This window comes from Ovis canadensis, chromosome 1 (genome assembly GCF_042477335.2).
Source record: "Ovis canadensis isolate MfBH-ARS-UI-01 breed Bighorn chromosome 1, ARS-UI_OviCan_v2, whole genome shotgun sequence".
Lineage (NCBI taxonomy): Eukaryota > Metazoa > Chordata > Mammalia > Artiodactyla > Bovidae > Ovis > Ovis canadensis.
In genome coordinates this window covers 20,511,694-20,535,401 of record NC_091245.1, presented here as the reverse complement: position 1 = coordinate 20,535,401, position 23,708 = coordinate 20,511,694, and the positions used below count along the sequence as shown (strand labels likewise).

Below are 23,708 nucleotides of genomic sequence, written 5' to 3'. Positions count from 1 at the left end.
AGTCTTTGTGTTCCAATTAATCTTAAGTACTTGCTATTCCCAGCCATGTTTTACATATTCCCCAAAATCTTATATGCCATGTTTTTATCATCTGTATTTATATATTTATATGTTTATTTGTTTAATGTCTGTTTCCTAAACTAGACTGACTGTAAGCCCCACATTGTATGTTGACTTTTGTATTTAAAGTGCTAGAACAATAACTCTAACATCAACAAACTGGTATTATTTTAATCTGAACCAATGTTTAGGGTATTTTGAAAAGAGCTGGCAGATGTCAACAGTGGCTTCATATAGCTCTCAGGGACATTGACCTCCATATTTACTCCACACAAACCACAGATAAACAAGACCTGCTTTGGGGTCTCATTATTATTTCACCTGCTGATATTTCCAGTGTGTTATGGTCTCTTTCTTACCACAAGTCACTGCTGCTTTTCCTTTTCATCTTTCATCTTCTCCTTCACCTTCCTCCTGTTCTTACCCTCTTTTTCCTTCTTATTTCCTTAAGTTTAATTATTTAACCAATGGAACAGTTCTCATGCTTTACTGAGAAATCTCATTGCTTATTCCCTTCTAAGTTAATCAATCTGATAGCTCCCTTCATGCCAAATTTGAGTCCTTATCCAGGAGAGAATATATGGTCACTTTAATTCTATCCTTACAAAATACATTGCCACTTAGGTGAGACAACTAATGGTATAGAAAGGAAACTTCACTGGACTCAGAATTCAACAAGGTGCATTTGAGTTCTGGATCTGTCACTCACTTGCTAGTGACCTTGATTAAAACACAATATTTCTGAGCATTTCTACAAAGGTAAAACGGGAATAAAGATGCTAGTCAACTGGAGATGAATAACAGGGTTAACAAGCAGCAATTTAGGGCCCACATGGAATTAGAATAAAATTAATATTCTTGGTCAGCATCAGTTTTCTTCAGGAATGCTTTATTTTCTAGCTGAAAACTGTAAAACATTGTATCAATTTTAAATATCATCATTATTAGATGTTCTTTCCTCCTTCCTGTAACTTCCTCTATATCAATTCTAGGTTTCCCTGGTTCCAGCTCAGGGTCACATATGGTTTCTTTCATTCTTCTTTTCTTTTGGAAGTTTTTTTTGTTTTTATTTTTTGGTTGTGCCTTTGTGGCATGTAGGATCTTAGTTCCCCAATCAGGGGTCGGTCCTGCACCACTGTGTTGGAAGCATGGAGTCTTAACCACTGCCAGGGAAATCCCAGTTTCTTTCATTCTTAATGTCCAGGTTATCTTAAGCAACCTAGTATCCTTCACTACTGGTTGTTATTGTTTAATTGCTAAGCATGTCCAACTCTTTTGTGACCCCATGGACTGTAGCCCACCAGGCTCCTTTGTCCATAGGCTTTCCCAGGCAAGCATATTGGAGTGGGCAGCCATTTCTTTCTCCAGGGAAATCTTCTTGACCCAGGGATTGAACCCATGTCTCAGGCATTGGCAGGCTGATTCTTTACCACCAACCCACCTCCTCACAAATAGTAGCTTATTTCTTTGTATTTGTTTAAAAATGGCAAATATATCAGAAAACACAACATGCAGCTTCATGAGCTATCAGGAAAAAAAAGTCACCCTGCTACTCTAAGGTACAATGTCATTATATCATTATTTTTTAGAAACAATAGGGCAGAAGCAGTTTGTTCAGAGAAATGTCTGTTTTCCTACTGTCATCTGAATTGAGGTCACTACAGTTCATGACCAGATTGTTGGAATAGGTACCTAAAAGGTTTCCATGTCTCTTTTTCTCCCCTTTGAATAGATTGACCACATCACAGCCAGATGATTCATTCATTCATGGAACATGTATTGAGGGTCTATTATGTGCTAAGTACAAAGCACACTGGCACTCCCCTCATGGCTCAGATGGTAAAGAATCTGCCTACAATGCAGGAGTCCTGAGTTTGATCCCTGGGTCAGAAAGATCCCCTGGAGAAGGGAATGGCTACCCACTCCAGTATTCTCACCTAGAGAATTCCATGGACAGAGGAGCCTGGCAGGCTACAGTCCATGGGATTGAAAAGAGTTGGACATGACTGAGCGACTAACACACAAAGCATACTAATGAGGGAAGAGATGTGAAAAACATAGGTTACATTCAGTGCTATCATGCTATATAGATGTCTAACAACCTTCACTATCTTGGTTCCCTGTTGCCCATACTATATACTTAACTTCATGTTCCTTAACCTGGCATTTAATATCACCCATAATTTGGCTTTAAAAGGCACTTCTAATCTTTATTTCCCATTTTTATATACAAACATTTATTTTTAACTGTTCCATGAATGTTCTGTACTTCTTAGCTTTGGGGCTTTTGCTGAAGTTGTTCAACATAATTGAAATTCCTTACCTAAGCTTTTGGGCATATTTGAATCCTATTCATTCTCCAAGACCTACATGAAATAAGACTACAGTAGAGCTCCCTCTCACAAGTTTTACCGAAACCGATCTTTCTTCTGGCTCCCCAAATAATGAGTGCTTCTTCAAATCACCTGACAATCTTCTGAAGCTATTACTTTTTTGTATTATTACAGTCTTTTACTGTTACTTAACTTTCCACATGTTTTATAGTAGCTCACTAACTTGATGTTAAGCTGCCAGATGTGAGATTGTTTCTTGTTTAATGATATTTTGGAAAAGATCTATCAATTACTCAGTTCAATTCAGTTCAGTCTCTCAGTCTTGTCCGACTCTTTGCGACCCCACGAATTGCAGCACGCCAGGCCTCCCTGTCCATCACCACCTCCCGGAGTTCACTCAGACTCTCGTCCATAGAGTCAGTGATGCCATCCAGCCATCTCATCCTCTGTCGTCCCCTTCTTCTCCTGCCCCCAATCCCTCCCAGCATCAAAGTCTTTTCCAATGAGTCAACTCTTTGCATGAGGTGGCCAAAGTACTGGAGTTTCAGCTTTAGCATCGTTCCTTCCAAAGAAATCCCAGGGTTGATCTCCTTCAGAATGGACTGGTTGGATCTCCTTGCAGTCCAAGGGACTCTTAAGAGCCTTCACAAAATAAATATAAGAGTAATAATACAAATAGCTGTGAAAAGAAGAGAGGCGAAAAGCAAAGGAAAAAAGGAAAGATATAAGCATCTGAATGCAGAGTTTCAGAGAATAGCAAGAAGAGATAAGAAAGCCTTCTTCAGCGATCAATACAAAGAAATAGAGGAAAACAACAGAATGGGAAAGACTAGAGATCTCTTCAAGAAAATTAGAGATACCAAGGGAACATTTTATTCAAAGATGGGCTCGATAAAGGACACAAATGGTCTGGACCTAACAGAAGCAGAAGAGGTTAAGAAGAGGTGGCAAGAATACACGGAAGAACTGTACAAAAAAGATCTTCACGACCCAGATAATCATGATGATGTGATCACTAATCTAGAGCCAGACATCTTGGAATGTGAAGTCAAGTGGGCCTTAGAAAGCATCACTACGAACAAAGCTAGTGGAGGTGATGGAATTCCAGTTGAGCTGTTTCAAATCCTGAAAGATGATGCTATGAAAGTGCTGCACTCAAATGCCAGCAGATTTGGAAAACTCAGCAGTGGCCACAGGACTGGAAAAGGTCAGTTTTCATTCCAATCCCAAAGAAAGGCAATGCCAAAGAATGCTCAAACTACCACACAATTGCACTCCTCTCACATGCTAGTAAAGTAATGCTCAAAATTCTCCAAGCCAGACTTCAGCAATATGTGAACCGTGAACTCCCTAATGATCAAGCTGGTTTTAGAAAAGGCAGAGGAACCAGAGATCAAATTGCCAACATCTGCTGGATCATGGAAAAAGCAAGAGAGTTCCAGAAAATCATCTATTTCTGCTTTATTGACTATGCCAAAGCCTTCGACTGTGTGGATCACAATAAACTGTGGAAAATTCTGAAAGAGATGGGAATACCAGACCACCTAACCTGCCTCTTGAGAAACCTGTATGCAGGTCAGGAAGCAACAGTTAGAACTGGACATGGAACAACAGACTGGTTCCAAATAGGAAAAGGAGTACGTCAAGGCTGTATATTGTCATCCTGCTTATTTAACTTCTATGCAGAGTACATCATGAGAAACGCTGGACTGGAAGAAACACAAGCTGGAATCAAGATTGCCGGGAGAAATATCAATAACCTCAGATATGCAGATGACACCACCCTTAAGGCAGAAAGTGAAGAGGAGCTAAAAAGCCTCTTGATGAAAGTGAAAGAGGAGAGTGAAAAAGTTGGCTTAAAACTCAACATTCAGAAAATGAAGATCATGGCATCTGGTCCCATCACTTCATGGGAAATAGATGGGGAAACAGTGGAAACAGTGTCAGACTTTATTTTGGGGGGCTCCAAAATCACTGCAGATGGTGAGTGCAGCCATGAAATTAAAAGACGCTTACTCCTTGGAAGAAAAGTTGTGACCAACCTAGATAGTATATTCAAAAGCAGAGACATTACCTTGCCGACTAAGGTCCGTCTAGTCAAGGCTATGGTTTTTCCTGTGGTCATGTATGGATGTGAGAGTTGGACTGTGAAGAAGGCTGAGCGCCGAAGAATTGATGCTTTTGAACTGTGGTGTTGGAGAAGACTCTTGAGAGTCCCTTGGACTGCAAGGAGATCCAACCAGTCCATTCTGAAGATCAACCCTGGGATTTCTTTGGAAGGAATGATGCTAAAGCTGAAGCTCCAGTACTTTGGCTACCTCATGCGAAGAGTTGACTCATTGGAAAAGACTCTAATGCTGGGAGGGATTGTGGGCAGGAGGAGAAGGGGGCGACAGAGGATGAGATGGCTGGATGGCATCACGGACTCGATGGACGTGAGTCTGAGTGAACTCCAGGAGATGGTGATGGACAGGGAGGCCTGGTGTGCTGCGATTCATGGGGTCGCAAAGAGTTGGACACGACTGAGCAACTGAACTGACTGAATAATAAAATAGTTCTTTTAAAAAAAATTGGCAAGGAACACTCAGATAAATGAAAGGATATATTATATTTATGAAGACAGTTATAGTTGACCCCAAATTAATCTGTAAATTTAATGTAATTCCCAGAAGAATTCCGGAAAGAATTTTGGAAACAGAGTAGATTATAAGATTTATATAGAAGGTTGAAAAAGTACATAGAGAGCTAAGAAAAAATTGGAAAACAAAAACAAGAAGGAAAATTCATCTTACCTCTCATCTAAATATTTACAAATTCAATTACATATTACCAAATTTAATTGGTAATTAAACAGTATGCACTGGAAAAAGAAAGTTACCAATGTGATAGTAGGCAGCTGTGATACCATTTAATTAAATAAAGTATACACCAAACAATGCTACATATGCACGTACACATAATTTAAAAATGGACTCCAAACTCAAGTTGTACTTGCTCCCAGAGATGCTATATGGAGGCATTAAAGTGGACTTCTGCTATATTAAGTAATAATTATTAATTCTGAGTGGTGAGTATATGGGTATAGATTATGCTATTCTTTGTACTTTTCTATAAATTTTAATGTCCTCCAGATAAGGAAAAACACCTAGTTAAATCAAACTTGTAAAAAACAAACTTGATTCTTAGTAAATGTTTAAGTAACATGTCTTCTTATGTGCCAACCTCTATTAACCATATTTTCCAGCTGTTGAGTATATCAGATATTTGCTCAAACATATTCATTTATTCAGAAAGCAAATTTTTTTGAGCAGCATGCTGGAGAAGACTCTTGAGAATCCCTTGGACTGCAAGGAAATCAAACCAGTCAGTCCTAAAGGATATTAACCCTGAATTTTCATTGGCAGGACTAATATTGAAGCTGAAACTCCAATACTTTGGCCACTTGATGCAAAGACCCAACTCACTGGAAAAGACCCTGATGCTGGGAAAGACTGAAGGCAAAAGGTGAAGGGGTCGGCAGAGGATGAGATGGTTAGCTAGCATCTCTGACTCAACTGACATGAATTTGAGCAAACTCCAAGAGATAGTGAAGGACAGGGGAGCATGGTGTGCTGCAGTCGATGGGGTCACAGAGTCTTATGCGACTTAGCGACTGATCAACAACAATAATATATGTAGCATTACAGTGAATGTTAGAGATAGGCCTTTACATAGAAATATTTTCTGCTCTTACATTAGCTCATAATCTAGTTAGAGAGAAAGGCATTAAAGGAATACTGACCCTCAAAATAAACTGATAAATTCTAGGAAGGAAAAGAATGGTGCCATGAAAGTCTGTAATTGTGGTACCAGATTTAAAGAGGTTGAGGGATTATGCTGGGCTTCCCTGGTGGCTCAGCTGGTAAAGAATCTGCCTGCATTGCAGGAGACCTGGGTTTGATCCCTGGGTTGGGAAGATCCCGTGGAGGAGGACATGGCCACCCACTCTAGTATTCTTGCCTGAGAATTCCCATGGACAGAGGAGCCTAGGGGGCTACAGTCCATGGGGGTAAGAAAGAGTCAGACATGACTGAGCAACTAAGCACAGCATAGCACAGCAAGGGATTACTCTGGCTTCCATGGTAGTTCAATAGTAAAGAATCCCCCTGCTAATGCAGGGGTTCTATCCCTGGGTCAGGAAGATCCCCTGGAGAAGGAAATGGCAATCCACTCCAGTATTCTTGTCTGGGAAATCTCATGGACAGAGGAGCCTGGCAGATCCGCTGGAGAAGGGGAAGGCTACCTACTTCTTCTGGCCTAGAGAATTCCATGGACTATATTGTCCATGGGGTGGCAAAGAGTCAGACATGATTTAGAGATTAAACAACTAGGATTTATGCTACTTCACAATAATTCATTTAGATATTTGCAGATATAAATCCATTTACAGATATAAACATGTTATCTACTACACCAAATAAACACTAGATTTAAATTACTTCTAGTAAATTTTATGTGTAGGTTATCATTTATCATTACTACCTCCCTTTTACAAATAATATGATTAGCATCATACAAGTAGCAAGTGTGATTTACACTGTAATTCTGTAATTCTATAGCTATACTTTAAAAATTCTGAAGTGAAGTGAAAATTGCTCAGTCGTGTCTGACTCTTTGCAACCCCATGGACTATACAGTCCATGGAATTCTCTAGGCCAGAAGGAGTGGGTAGCCTTCCCCTTCTCCAGCAGATCTTTCCAACCCAGGAATCAAACCCAGGTCTCCTGCATTGCAGGCAGAATCTTTACCAGCTGAGCCACAAGGAAAACCCCCTTTAAATTCTGAGATTATAGCAAAATCAAACTACTTTGGCCCCTGTCCATCTTCAGTCATTTACTCTTTTCTAAAAACGAAGATCATGGCATCTGGTCCCATCACTTCATGGGAAGTAGATGAGGAAACAGTGGAAACAGTGTCAGATTTTATCTTTTTGGGCTCCAAAATCACTGCAGATGGTGACTGCAGCCATGAAATTAAAAGACACTTACTCCTTGGAAGAAAAGTTATGACCAACCTAGATAGCATATTCAAAAGCAGAGACATTACTTTGCCAACAAAGGTCCATTTAGTCAAGGCTATGGTTTTTCCAGTTGTCATGTATGGATGTGAGAGTTGGACTGTGAAGAAAGCTGAGCGCCAAAGAATTGATGCTTTTGAACTGTGGTGTTGGAGAAGACTCTTGAGAGTCCCTTGGACTGCAAGGAGATCCAACCAGTCCATTCTAAAGGAGATCAGTCCTGGGTGTTCTTTGGAAGGAATGATGCTAAAGCTGAAACTCCAGTACTTTGGCCACCTCATGTGAAGAGTTGACTCATTGGAAAAGACCCTGATGCTGGGAGGGATTGGGGCCAGGAGGAAAAGGGGACGACAGAGGATGAGATGGCTGAATGGCATCACCGACTTGATGGACCTGAGTTTGAGTGAACTCTGGAAGATGGCAATGGACAGGGAGGCCTGGCGTGCTGCCATTCATGGGGTCGCAAAGAGTTGGACACGACTGAGCGATTAACTGAATTGAACTGAATCCTTATTTATACTACACTCTAGAACTCGTTCATTTTGGAGAGAGACCACAACTGAAGGAACTCTCAATACAGTTTTTGGAACATTTTAATGTTTTAGAGATTAATTTGTCTGCAAATCTGAAATAAGTTTTCTTGACTGAGCAACATACGTTTTCTTGACTGACCAACATACCATCGCTTACAACTCAGTATTGTTTATGGAGGAGTTAGTGGTAAAGTTGCTATGTCAGAGTATAAATTATCAAGAAGAAGACAGACATGATCTTTGCTGTCATGGAGTGCACAAGCAGTTGGACATTACAGTTCAGTTCAGTGGCTCAGTCGAGTCCGACTCTTTGCGACCCCATGGACTACAGCATGCTAGGCTTCCCTGTCCATCACCAACTCCCTGAGCTTACTCAAATTCATGTCCATCCAGTTGGTGATGCCATCCAACCATCTCATCTTCTGTCGTCCCCCTTCCCTCCTGCCTTTAATCTTTCCCAGCATCAGAATCTTTTCAAATGAGTCAGATCTTCTCACTAGGTGGCCAAAGTATTGGAGTTTCAGCTTTAGCATCAGTCCTTCCAGTGAATACTCAGAACTGATTTCCTTTAGGATGGACTGGTTGGATCTCCTTGCAGTCCAAGGGATTCTCACGAGTCTCCTCCAACACCACAGTTCAAAATTCTTCAGCGCTCAGCTTCCTTTATAGTCCAACTCTCACATCCATACATGACTATTAGAAAAACCATAGCTTTGACTTGACGGACCATTACACAAATATATAAAAATATGTATGTTACTTGTTATAATTAATATGAAAGTGCAGAAGACTGAGCCAAGTGCTGCTGCTGCTGCTACGTCGCTTCAGTCGTGTCCGACTCTATGCGACCCCATGGACGGCAGCCCACCAGGCTCCCCTGTCCCTGGGATTCTCCAGGCAAGAACACTGGAGTGGGGTGCCATTGCCTTCTACAAGTGAGGAAAATATAAAGCCCTAATTGAGACTGGACTCAGGTGATTAGAGAATTGTACCTAAAACCAACGGAAGTGTTTTGTTTCCTAGGATGCAAGGTTCTAAAACCCTTCAAAACCCACGGAGGCTGTAGCTGCCGTGGCAGTGAGATCTTGGCGCCCCATTGTCCAGTCAGGGGCTGGCGCGACTTTGCCTGGCTCTGGAGGGGACCGCTGACTTTATTCTACATTGCTGTGGTGTGAGGGGAATTTTCATCAATGGAACTTTCCGATTTCCCCCCCTAGCGTCTTCCTAGCGTCTTTCTGCCAGATCATTCGCTCCTCTGTGGCCGTCGCCCGTCTGGTCCATCTACCAGAGGACCCTCGATTTTGAGTTCTCTCTCTTTCTCCGCCCCACAAGCCTAGCACTTTGCTTGCGGCTTCGCGCAATACTCGCTCCGGGCCGTTGCACTTGGCCGCACAGTCCACTCCCTTCCCTCCAGGCTGCAGGTGCGTCGGAGGCGCGCGGGCTGGCGAGGGTGCCGGGCGCTCCCCGTCCCTGGGTGTCCCCTAGGTGGAAGTCGGCCAGTCGCGAGAGCTCGGTGCGCATTCTGGGCCGTCTGCCCCTGGCGCGCGCCGCCAGCCCGCGCTCGCTCCCGTCCCTCCTCGCGCTCGCGGCGGCCCGGACAGCGCGCGCCGCCTCCCGCTCGTCCTCAGGCCGCCCCTGTCGGCCCTCGCGGCGCGCGCACCGGACCGGCCCAGGCTCCCCACTCGGGCCGGCCGGCTCGCGGGTTTGCTCGCCCCGCCCCCCGGTGCCGCAGCTGGGCGCTTGCGCGGGGCGCGTGGCCGTGGCCGGGGTCTCCGCCGCAGCCGGTGCCGCCGCCGCCGCCTCAGTCAGTCAGTCAGTCCCCAGCAATGGCGGAAGGAGGTGAGCGAGAGGAACTGCTCTCGCCGTCGCCGGTCTCTCCGGCCAAGCGCCTGTGCTCGTGGCCCAGTCCACAGGCTCACCACCCTCGCGGTTCGCCCGGGGCGGCCGGCGGCGGGGTGGGGGGCGTCGGCGGCAGCTGCCTACCCCCGGGGGCCCGCCCCCACCTGCAGCCCGAGTCCTTGCTGGACTGCGCCGCCAAGACGGTGGCAGAAAAGTGGGCGTACGAGCGGGTGGAGGAGCGCTTTGAGCGGATCCCGGAGCCTGTGCAGCGCCGCATCGTCTACTGGTCCTTCCCGCGGAATGAGCGGGAGATCTGCATGTACTCCAGCTTCCAGTACCGCGGCGGCCCTGGCGCCGGCGCGGCTAGCGGCGCCGCGGGGGCTTCGCCGGCCGAGGAGGGGCCGCCGCCACCCCCCGGGGCCGCCGCTCCGGCCGGCTCCGCCCCCGGGGCCGCCGTGGCGGGGGCGCCCCCCGGACTGGGCTCTGGGGCTGGAGTGGCCGGCGGCGGTAGCGGCGAGGGGCTCCCCTTCCGCCGGGGTATCCGTCTGCTGGACAGCGGCTCCGTGGAGAATGTGCTGCAAGTCGGTAGGTGCTCGCTCGGCTTCTCTCGGGTCCCCGGCCTCCTCTTCCGCAGGTGCCTTCTCTTTGCACAAGCCCTGAGCCAGGACCCCGGCTTTTTGCCCAACTCCCGATCCTCTGCCAAAGGACAAACTAGTCACATAAAAAACTTTTCTCAACATTTCGTCAGGTCCACTGCTGCTCTTTCCTCCACTACCCCCATTTCTTTTTGTTTGAAGAGCGAATAGATCTCTTTTTTATTCTTCGTTCTACACCCCAAGCCAAAGCAAAAAGGATGGGGAAGTATGGCTTTCTGGATGTAATCATTTCTGAATGCGTTTTTCTAATTTAAGTTGAGAGAGGAGCGAACTGTTAGTGAATCTGGAGCAAGCGGTCTTACAGGGAACGTTTGAGGGACAGGCTGTCAAAGGCAATCTAGTCTTTGCAGATTGAAGCTGGGTATAATTAACTTTAAAAATGGGGGAAAAAAAACTCAGCAAAATACTGTGCATTTCAGACAGTTTTAATTATCTGCTTTAATGTTTTTTTCCCCTGGACCAGTGATACTTGGGAATCTAGGCTGTGGACTTAACAATACCCGAAGATGGAAATGTGACAGCTTCTTCTCCACACCCCCACCCAAGGAAAAAAAAAAAGGCACAATCTGGAGTGGGGGTGGGGTCTGTCTTCCTTGTCAGACTGGGGTAAATCAAAAGCTGGTCACGTTGGGTTTTTCAAATGCTTCTCATTTAACAAGTGTTCATATTTGCTTTTGTTTTATCTTTTTGTTTGTGGGGGAATGAAAAGGATTTCTTTTTCTTTTATTGCTCCAGAGCTTCTAGTCAGTTTGTTCGTCTTATTAAATATACAAATTCAGTAGTCCTGATTTGTGGGATGGATAGGGAGAAAGGGGAAAAAATGACATTGTTTAACATTGACCTGCTATGTGGGGAAATTTAAATACTGATTTTTTTTTTCTATTTGGACTATTATAGCACTTTGGAAGTACACATTATCTTTATGCATTTTATTGTACAATATATGCTCATATTTACTGAAAAAATATTGATTTTTGAAAGGAGTTGGAGAGAGGCTGTTTTTAGAATTAAACAGACACAGGAACACACATAAACAGGAACCCCAAACATCTAGCTCTCTTCTCCCCAGGTAAAACTGACATATTTGATTTTTTTTTTTCATTTGAAGAGTAGCACATTGTGGTGTTTCATATAAAGCAACCTACTTTTGATTATTGAGACTCACTGAACCCTGTTTCTTTTTAAAGCAACATATACCACAATTTGTTTTGCAAATATGAAATGTAAATTTATCTAAATTTATCCTGTGTCAGAATACAGAAACAGTAGATTGAGAAAGTTTTGTTTATTTGAGGCTATTCCTTTGTGTGTTTCTGTACATATTTGTAATAATGAATTGAATAACAGGTAATTAAGGTGTGCAGCTTTAATTCTGAAAACATGAAAATGAATATAGGCATTTCATTATTCATCTGTAGATCATATTCTTTTTATGAGTTTATATCAATTTTTAAGTTCCTTGTTTAAATATTTTGAATTGAAAAGTTTCAATTTAAGTAGTCATTTTATAGTAAGAGATACTGTATTTGAAATAATTTTCAAACTTCGAAGGGGCAATTGAGAAAGAAGAGTTTTAAAGAAGTATATATTTTGAAAATGACTATAATGTCAAGTTGTAAATGAAATCAGATGTTGTGAGTGATCCAGGTCATGTTTAAATCAGATCTTTTTCTTCTACAGTATGAGAGTTGGCATGCTTCTTAGGATGATGAGCTCTTGTATGATAGTTTTAGGGACTGGAGAAAATATATTTAAGCATATTTTTTGATTCTTACATTGGATTTCATAGATGAAGATAGGATAATGAATTAATCATTTTTAAGTAATGCTATTTGAGAAACATGAGTTGTATAATTTTATTTTTCTGATTTTAATCTATGCTGGTGAAGGTGAAAGAGAAGAATATTCCATTCTTTATCATTCTGAGTTCTGTATCTTGGCATAAACCCCTGTTAATTTTTTTGGCTGCATCATGCATCATCTTCCCCCACCAGATGATCAGACATGGGTGCCCTGTGTTGGGAGCACAGAGTTTTAACCACTGGACCACCAGGGAAGTCTCAAACCATCGTTTAGTATGTACAATTAGAGAACCATTCCTCATCTCTTAAACCTAAAATGTGAGTATGTGACGATCTAGATGATAGGTTTTATAAAAGTATTACCAAGAGATAAGCAAAAAAAAGATTTGTATATAGCAAGACAGTAATCATGTTCTTCACTTTATAATTTCACTTCAAATTCAATATAGGGGCTTCCCTGGTGGCTCAGTGGTAAAGAATCTGTCTGCCAGTGCAGGAGACATGTGTTCAGTCCCCGATCCTCGAAGATCCCACATGCCTTGGAGCAACTAAGTGCATGTTCCATAACTGCTGAGCCTGTGCTCTAGAGCCTGGGAGCCGCAACTACCGAGCCCATGTGTCCTAGAGTCCGTGCTCTGCAACAAGAGAAGCCACTGCAATGGGAAGTTCATGCTCTGCAACTAGAGAGTAGCCCTTGCTCACCACAGCCGGAGAAGAGCCCGAGCAGCAACGAATATCCAGCACAGCCAAAAATAATAAAGAAATACAATTACTTAAAAAAACCCTCAATATAATTACCCAGTGCTACTATTAAAAATTCTTATTTATTTCCTTACTATATCCAAGCCATAGTTAAAACCTCAGAATTGGAAAGATACTGAAGGCTGATGCTTTAGGAAGTAAGGGAAATTAGGGTATTTCTTTTAAACATTCTTTTAAATAAAAGATTCATAAAGGGATTTAAACAAGGTAAACATGTATTTTAAATATTTTATTAAAATAAATAAGTAAATTTAAAAATAAAAAGCACAACATAAAAGAAAAAAATTGAAACAAATTAGACAACAAAGACTTTGTACAAAGAGTATTTATATTCAGTAACTTTTGATTACTTTCCACATGGAATCTGGTAATGGGACATCATGGGCTGGTTAAAACACAAATGCTCTGTAGAAAACATCCGATTTTGAATTAGAACTCAAAGTTTCCCAGCTTGGTATAAAGAAATGGGAGGACTGTAGCTTGTTATGCTCAAAGGATACATTTCTTTTACAAGGCAGTACTGAATCAGAGGTATTGCTCCTTTTAAAAGGGGAAAATTATAAATTAGTCTTTTCATGGGCATCTGTAAGTTTGAAGCTCTGTGAATAGATCTTTCTGTTCTCTCGGTATTATGAAGGTAATAGAGTTCAGATGTTTTAAGCATCTGCATTTTAACCTGTCTAAGGAGCCCATGGAAATAGTTGTAGTATAAACCTTGGGAAAATACTTACTCAGGAATCTGCAGATGGTATAATAAGAATGGTACAACTATAATTTACTAATAATTTTAAGATGTTGACCCATCATCATATTTTAAATTAATGTCTCTGTGTCTGGTAGAACTTAAAGGAGGATTGTGTCTTCTCAGGGAAAACTGACTTGATTGATGGAAAAGAAGCATTGATAGTTTTTTTGTTGTATGCAGAAATATTATATTTATTTGAACATTTAGATTTTCAAAAATTGGATAAAGTCTTACTGGGGCCTTCAGTGTTGGTATATCTTAATTATACAAGTGTTTATCCAGAAAATATCATATATTCTGACAGTCGAGCCCCATAGTTTTAGCCTACACATTTTCTAATAAATGCATAATTTGTGTGTGGATAATCTTCAAGACTACAGCCACAATGCTAAGTACTACTTTATGTGAAAGAAATGTAATTACAAAGTCAATAATAATAAAAAGATCCATTTCAGGAAGTTATTCATAGCTTACACATTAAGTAGTTAAGTTTATAATTATGAGCATGTATATATTATCAATAAACATCTGTGTAATTTTTCTGTAGTACAGCTTTTGTAAAGTGCAGCAGTAATAAGTATTGCTGGTGTTGATTTCTATAGGTAATTTATTTTTAATCTATATTATTTAGAGGAACAAAAGATACCCTAACCTAAAAAGCTGTATAGCATTGTAAGTTAGAATAGATATAAAATCATAATAAAATTTCTATGTGGGGAAAAATGACTTAATTTATATGTGAGATATTCCAGCAGGGAAAGCAGCTGCATGCCTTTAAGGGATAAGTGGTAACATTTTTTAGAGTAGAAACTTACCAGGTTTTAAAATCACATTGCTTTTTTTCTTTCTTAAGCAATGAATTTTCTCCTTCCTCTTCCACCACAGCACCTCACACACGTATCTTAATATTCAAGTGTTTGTTAATTTCCAAAATATACAAACAGCTCCTGTAGTTTAATATGAAAAAAACAAACAGTCTAATAAAAAATATAGGCAGAAGACCTAAATAAACATTTTCCAAAGAAGACATGAAGATGGCTAACAGGCACATGAAAAGATGCTCAGTTCAGTTCAGTTCAGTCGCTCAGTCATGTCCGACTCTTGGCAACCCCAAGAATCGCAGCACGCCAGGCCTCCCTGTCCCTCACCAACTCCTGGAGTTCACTCAAACTCACGTCCATCGAGTCGGTGATGCCATCCAGCCATCTCATCCTCTGTCATCCCCTTCTCCTCCTATCCCCAATCCCTCCCAGCTTTACTATGATGAAATATCACCTTACACCAGTCAGAATGGCCATCATCAAAAAATCTATAAAAAATAAGTGCTATAGAGGCTGTGAAGAGAAATGGACCCTCTTACTCTGTTGGCGGAAATGTAAATTGGTTCAGCCTCTGTGGAGAAGAGTATGGACGTTCCTTAAAAAACTAAACATAGTTCTACCATATGATCCAGCAATCTTACTCCTGGGCATCAATGTTCATAGCAGCACTATTTATAATTGCCAAAACATGGAAGCAACCTAAATGCCTAGTGAAAGATGAATAGGTTAAGAAGATGTACATATATACAATGGAATATTACTCAGCCATGAAAAGTATGAAATAATATCATTTGCAGCAACATGAATGGACCTAGACATTATCACACTAAATGAAGTTAGTCAAAGACAGATATCATATAACTTATATGTGGAATCTGAAAAGTGATACAAATGAATTTAATTACAAAATGGAAATAGAGTCACAGACATAGAAAACAAACATGATTACCAAAGGGGATAGTGGGAGTTGGGGGTGAGATAAATTAGAAATTTGGGGTTAACATGAATAGACTACTACATATAAAATAGGCAGACAATGAGGATCTTCTGTATAGCACAGGGGAACTATACTCAATATCTTGTAATAACCTATAATGGAAAAGAATTTGAAAAAGAATATATATGTGTGTGTATATAACTGAATCACTTTGCTTTACACTTGAAACTAACATAACATTGTAAATTACACTGCAATAAAGAAGTCTGTTGAATAGTGAATGTTTAGAAATTTAAAACAGACTTAGTTAAGAGAGATATGAATTTTTATAATGAGTGTGGTGCTAGAAGATAAAGGGAAAACTCCATTCTTGTGGGTATAATAAGCTGATAGCAGTAAGTGTTATGAGTGTTGCAACAGTGTGTATCTTTTATGTTGACTGTCTGCTTCTTGTGAAGAATAGTGATTTATCAGTTTTTTTTCCAAAACTTTAAATGAATTCTTATTGAAGGCAACTTTCTCAACTATAGAGCTTTAAAGATAATGAATAAACTAAAGGTAGTAGACTTTTAAAGGTTATTTTTATTTTAGGAATTAAGAATGTATTACTGAAGTGTGAATACAAAGTTTAAATTTTGAAGTGAAAGGACTAGAAATTTACTTAAGCCTATGTGAAACAGTTTCATTGAACTTGTTTCAATGACAGCTGTTAAAAATCAAGACATTAACAGTATCTTAGAGTTGATGGTTATATGAATATACACATGTATCTATCTACCTATCTGTATACATGTTAAAATATATAGAACTATTCTCCCAGAAGTCAAAATTACCGTTATTTTAGAAAATAATTTTAAAAATAAAGACATTAATATTAGTAACTTAACATATAAGAGATACTGAAAATGCTGTATTGATTTCCTATGGCTACTGTAACAAACTTCCACAAATTGGGTGGATTAAAACAATAGAAATTTACTGTCTCATAGTTCTGGAGGCAAGAAGTCTGAAATCAAGGTATCAGCAGGGTCATGCTCCCTCTGAAACCAGTAGGGAAATCCTTCCTGCTTCTTCCTAGCTTCTGGTGGTTTGCCAGGAGTCTTTGGTATTCCTTGACATACAACTTCATAACTCCAGTCTCTTCTTTGTCACATGGCATTCTTCCTATGTGTCTGTATTTTCACATGACCATTTTAGAAGGACAGCAGTCATATTGGATTAGGGGCCTACCCTGCTCCAGTATGACCTCAGTTTAACTAATTACATGTGCAATGACCCTATTTCCAAATAAGGTCACATTCTGAGGTCCTGGAGGTTAGGACTTCAACATATCAGTGTTGCTCAGTTGCTCAGTTGTGTCTGACTCTTTTGCAACCCTATGGACTATAGCTCGCCAGGCTCCTCTGTCCATGGAATTTTGCAGGCAAGAATACTAGAGTGGGTTGCCATTTCCCCCTGCAGAGTATCTTCCCAACCCAGGGATCAAACCTGCATCTCCTGCTTCTGCACTGCAAACAAATTCTTTACCTTCTGAGCCATTGGGGAAGCCTGTCAATCTTGGGAGAACACAATTCAACTCATAACAGCTTCTCATGCTTGTTTCTTATTGCATAACATAGTTTCATGTGAATTTTAAACTTTTATATGTTGAATATGGCTTAAATTAGATATCACCACATCTATTTTATTAGATAAGCATTATTTCAGTTTAACTGATTCAGTTTGCATGATTGATTATTTAATATTTTTAATACATGTGGAACTTTTTTGATAAATAAGTGGTCATTTAAAGGTTAAACCTGTCATCATTCTTTATAAAAAATGATGACTGTGCAATACAGCACTCAGGGCATACACGCGTGGATGAACAGATTACTGTCAGATTTTTTTTCATGAATACCATTTATAACTCATTTATAGAAATAGGTAACCCTCAGTTGTCCAGAGCCTTTTCAGCATCTCCTTCAGTCAGATCACCAGTGGCTTGAGTGTTCTGCCAGTTCTGCACAATACACTGTGCATGAAAGTATGAGACCTCATTGATAGTTTAAGGGAATAGAGATTGCAGTGCATGAGGTTATCGTGGAGAAACAGGAGGGCAAGCTGGAGATGCTGTTCAAGCTCATCCTGGTGGGAGATGAGAGCCTGAGCTGGAGGGCACCTTGTATGGCCTTTCCCTGTTACATGCATAAGGAAGTTCTGCAGCTACTGACCTAGAGCAAGTGAGTAAACAGAACAGAGTCCTAGGTCAGCTTGCAGAAAGAACCCTAGGAGAGCAGAGAAATAAGGACAGTTAGATATCTTGTAAGTCTTGTAAGCTGACCTCAGTCTCTTTGCTGGGAGGGAGAGGTTTAAGGAGGCACTTTCTTTCTGAGATTAAGAATTCTACCACTCTGTCATGTCCTACTGATGCCCCTATCCCCTCACTGTACCTTCTTTTTCCTGCTAATTCTGTGGTAATGAATGTAGTTTCTGAGTTTACTTTGTGTGATTCGATGTTGGGGCATTTGGAGGTACCAAGACCCTGGCAATTTTATGTGGCCTTTTAGACTATCCTCTAAGAAGAAAGGGGCAGTAGGAAGAAGTGGGGATCCCAGAATTAGTACAGGAGGAGGGGCTGCTCATTTAGCTTACTGTTAGCAACAAGTTCCTATATTAGGGATAAAACATACATATGCATTAGAGCTGGGGTATAGACGATAGGCGGTGAAGAGAAAAATGGTCAGTCCTCTTTTGGGTCTAGAAGTCAGCTGCAATGTCACAATTACTTAGGGTGGTCAGTTAGCTTTCTCGCTCTGCTTTCACTATTCTTTTTGTCTCCTGCAATGATTGGTGATCACCCACTGGATAGAGGCACATTGTCAGAGATGAATAAGCCTGGTAACTGACTTGCAAAATAAATTAAGACCTGGGATAAGTGCCATCCTTCTTTCCAGCTGGAGAGACCCCAACACCAAATAGTTCTGTAGGGAGCCTGATCATCAACTTCCAGTTCCTCACAGAGCCAACCCATGTCCCACTCTGAACTCCCACTGGAAACGCTGCTTCTTTAAACTGGGAGTTCTTGAGGAGTTAGGCAGAAGTGGCTGGAGCTGACTCTCCTTCTGGGACATCACTTTGGCTTTGGTATTGACAGAGTGGCTGACACTTATCTTCCAACTCAGACTGGCTGGGACAGGACAAGGGCTATGCTTGATCATGACCAGGCTTGACTGCTCCCAGCCTGGAATGCCCCTGCTCTGGACCTCTCATTTCTTTTTATTGGTTTATTTTTTAGTGCATTTTTAATTTGTACAGAAATAAGATGTAAACAAAAAAGGAAATAGGTAACCCTGAAAGCATATGAACCATGTCTTAACTTTTTCCAAAGTGTTAGTTGCTCAGTTGTGGCCGACTCTTTGTGACCCCATGGACTGTAGCCTGCCAAACTCCTCTGTCCATGGAATACTCAAGACAAGAATACTGGAGTGGTGAATAGCCAAAGCAAGCTTGAGAAAGAAGAATGGAACTGGAGGAATAAACCTGCCTGACTTCAGACTACACTATAAAGCTATAGTCATCAAGATGGTATGGTACTGGCACAAAGACAGAAATATAGATCAATGGAACAAAATAGAAAGCCCAGAGATAAATCCTTGCACCTATGGACCCCTTATATTTGACCAAGGAGGCAAGAATATACAATGGAGAAAAGACAATCTCTTTAACAAGTGGTGCTAGGAAAACTGGTCAACCACTTGTAAAAGAATGAAACTAGAACACTTTCTAACACCATACACAAAAATAAACTCAAAATGGATTAAAGATCTAAATGTAAGACCACAAACTATAAAACTCCTAGAGGAAGACATAGGCAACACACTCTCTGACATAAATCACAGCAGGATCCTCTATGATCCACCCCCCAGAGCAATGGAATAAAAGCAAAAATAAATGGGACCTAGTTAAAAGCGTTTGCACAGCAAAGGAAACTATAAGCAAGATGAAAAGACAGCTTTCAGAATGGGAGAAAATAATAGCAAATGAAGCAACTGACAGAGAATTAATCTCAAAAATATACAAGCAGCTCATGCAGCTCAATACCAAAAATAAATGACCCAATGGAAAAACTGGGCCAAAGAACTAAACAGACATTTCTCCAAACAAGATATACAGATGGCTGAGAAACACATGAAAAAATGCTCAACATCATTCGTTATCAGAGAAATGCAAATCAAAACCACAATGAGGTACCATCTCACCCTGGTTAGAATGGCTGCTATCAAAAAGTCTACAAACAATGAATGCTGGAGAGGGTGCGGAGAAAAGGGAACCCTCTTACACTGTTGGTTGGAATGCAAACTAGTACAGCCACTATGGAGAACAGTGCGGAGATTCCTTAAAAAACTGGAAATAGAACTGCCATATGACCCAGCAATCCCACTGCTGGGCATACACACCAAGGAAACCAGAATTGAAAGAGACACGTGTACCCCAATGTTCATCACAGCACTGTTTGCAATAGCTAGAACATGGAAGCAACCTAGATGTCCATTGGCAGATGAATGGATAAGAAAGCTGTGGTACATATACACAATGGAATATTACTCAGCTATTAAAAAGAACACATTTGAATCAGTTCTAATGAGGTGGATGAAATTGGAGCCTATTATACAGAGTGAAGTAAGTCAGAAAGAAAAACACCAATACAGTATACTAACACATATATATGGAATTTAGAAAGATGGTAATGATGACCCTGTATGTGAGACAGTAAAAGAAACACAGATACAAAGAAGAGACTTTTGGACTCGGTGGGAGAAGGCGAGGTTGGGATGATTTGAGAGAATAGCATTGAAACATGTGTATTACCATATGTGAAACAGATTGCCAGTCCAGGTTTGATGCATGAGACGGGGCGCTCAGGGCTGGTGCACTGGGATGATCCTGAGGGATGGGATGGGGAGAGAGGTGGAGGGATGTTCAGGATAGGGGACATATATACACCCATGGCTGATTCATGTCAATGTATGGCAAAAACCACTACAATATTGTAAGGTAATTAGCCTTCAATTAAAAAAAAAAAAGAATACTGGAGTGAGTAGCCATTCCCTTCTTGAGGGAATCTTCCTCATCCAGGGATCAAACCTGGGTCTCCTGCATTGCAGGTGGGTCATTTCCATCTGAGCCACCAGGGAAGCCCAACTTTTTTCAAACCCCAAGTTAATATGGTTTGGGATTGTGATATTAGAAATATATTACAGTCCATTCCAGATTACTATTATGTAAATTTTCTACCTTGTGGTTTATATATAGGCTTATTTCTTTCCTCATTTAGGCAGCATGCTTCTTGGCCACTTTTAACCTGTCATGGAGCTGGTATACTGAAAAAAATCACACTCATTTTAATATTAGCTTTAGCATTATATTATCATATGATAAATTTCTCTGATACTTTTCATAAGCATATAGCCAACTGATTAATTTTTGGTTCTCAGTATTGAGAAAAATTGTTCTCCCTCTTAGGCTATGTAATGTGATATGCCTTAAATTGATACTCAGTAAATGCTTATTGAATGAATGAGCCAGCTGTTATATAATTTAAAAATATTTAGATAATATGAAAATCTCTCTTTATTGATTTGTAAGTAATGGGAGCCTAGAAGATATACTGGCAAAATGTAATTTCTGGATGTTTTAGATTTTTAAAACATTATATAGGTTTAAAAATACCGACAAAGCTTATTAACTAGTTTCTGATTCTTTTCATTGGATATTTGGTCACTTGTTTTGTGTAAAGCTCAGTAAATAACTATTTACTTACTTTGGGTGGAAATCATTTCAAAATACTTTGTATTTTCCTACCTTAGACTACAAACCCAAGTTGGATACCAAAGCCTATGCTTCTAAGAACTACATTATGTTGCCATCTTTATGCAGGTGGGAGATTGTAGACTGAGATTCTCTGAAACCTGATATAGCTGATTCACTTTGTTGTACAGCAGAAACTAACACAACATTGTAAAACAATTATACTCCAAAAAATTAGTAAATTTTATTGAATATAAATTTTGCCTCAGAAATTGGTTTTAAAGGAAAGAATGGTAGGTTCCAATCGTTGATTTCACATTAAAATCGCTGGGGAGATTTTAAAGAAAGTGCCAAGGACTAACCCTAAATTAATTAAAAGTCTGTTGAGAATGAGGACTGATCCTCAGAATTTTTAAAGAGCTCCTAGATGTCTTATGTGCAGCCAGGGTTGAAAGACACTGTTCTAGAAAAATGATCACCTTTATTAGTATTTTCAGTGTTTTTAAACTTACTGTAGACAATCAAAACATTATTTAATATTTATTACACAAATGCTTTGGACTATGTCAACTTTCTTTTCTATTTCAGCCTGTTTTCTTCTGTCTATCTTTAGGTTTATTAATGGATCTCAAGGAAAATTATTCTCTTTCACTTAAAAAATGTGTGTCTGTGTTTTGAAAAGGTCCTATGCAAAAGTGCATAAATTCATGCCATCAAAAGACACTATAAATGTAACACCAACATTTAATTTTATTCATGTTTGTTCACTCATTTGTAAAACTTAACATTTAACATTCTCAGTGCAGAACAGAACATAAATTCTGTATTTAAGGAGTGTATAGTTTAGTATAGGATACACATTAAAATAGCATTTAGCACAATGTTCTCTAGTAATAGAGTAGTTACTGCAGAGGTAAAGAGTAGAAAGTGATTAACTAGAGAAATGGGGCTAGCTGGATAAATTACTCTATTTTAATATAACTTCAGTTATAAAAATATTAAAATTATGTTTAACAGTACAATAAAGATTGAGAACATTATTTATTGCTTACAGATTAGATTTGACCCTTCATGAAGTTCTTTCTGTATTAACGTTTCTCTGCCCTGTAGTACTCTAGTTCATAGTTGACTCAAAGAGGTGACATTAGCAGTCAGGAAGATGACAGAAATATTGCCAGATTTTTTTTTTCCCTCAGTATAAATTTAACAGATTTCTGTCTTTAGAATAACTTTATTATATCTTCATAGGATCTTTTTAAAAAATTATTGCTTTTTTAAGGTACAAATATATGATAGAGCTAATCAGTAAAATAAATTTTGGTGTATCCATCCATTCATTATCTTGCATTCTGTAATCAGCGGGAAAATGTATTATGTCTTTAAAAGTACTTGGAGATAATTACATCTCTTCCCTACTCATTTATGGTCTTATTGAATGGAAGCTGGTAGCATTAATACATTCAGGAAAAGTCATCCTGTTTTTATTTTGCTTAAATCTATCAATACCTGGTAAACTGACAGGACTGTCAAGAATCACCGACATACACTGATGTTAGTGGTATAAAACCCTTCCCCATGTCATGGTTCCCTCTTGTGAAAAAATAATTTTGCTGATCTTTTCTCTCATTCAGTATTACATTATTATTTTTATTTTTAATTAAAGTATAGTTAATTTATAATTTTATATTAGTTTCAGGTATACAACATAGTGATTCAGTTTTCTATAGATTAAACTCTCAATATTATTGTACTGTCTACTGGTATGTATGTTTGCATGTTCTATCATATATATTATCACATATATGCAGAGACCATACAGCAGGTAGCCTCAGAATTCTGGCTCCTCACTACATCTCAGTTTCCCCAACCATGGTGGTGGTGGTACATGCTCAATCTTGTCTGACTCCTTGTGACCCCATGGACTGTAGCCCATTAGGCTCCTCTGTCCTTGGGATTTCCTCAGCAAAAATACTGGAGTGGGTTGCCATGTCTCCTCTAGGACCAGCAGTTGTTTTGAGGATAAATCAACATGTTAAGTATTTAGAACAGAGCCTAACTCCTATTAGGTATTATGTAAATATTCATTCATTATTATTATTGTACCAAAATTGTTGAGGTAATCCATGTTTGTTACCTTTCCTTTAACCTTCGTGCCACCTCTGAAGCCTTCTCAATCTGACTTCTGCTTTCACTCACTATGTTAAAATTGACCCCTTAAAGGTTACCAGTGACCTCATGATTGCCAGATATAGTATCCTTTTTTCAGTCCTCATCCTTTATGACCTCTATATAGAATTTTCTATAGTCTTTTAAAATACTTTTTCCTAGATTTTTGTTTTACTTCACCATTCTGGTTTTCTTTCTACCTTTCTTC

The 23,708-nt window shown here is 39.9% G+C and overlaps 1 protein-coding gene across 1 annotated transcript in view; it reads left to right on the top strand.

Moving 5' to 3' along the window:
* The first annotated feature begins 9,659 nt into the window (after nucleotides 1–9,659).
* ZSWIM5 (zinc finger SWIM-type containing 5) overlaps nucleotides 9,660–23,708 on the top strand; it is a 168,633-nt gene continuing 154,584 nt past the window's right edge. Inside the window, exon 1 of the mRNA XM_069589283.1 lies at nucleotides 9,660–10,406. Coding sequence (XP_069445384.1) covers nucleotides 9,809–10,406 — 598 coding nt within the window. The 5' untranslated portion in view covers nucleotides 9,660–9,808. The remainder of the gene's footprint in view (nucleotides 10,407–23,708) is intronic.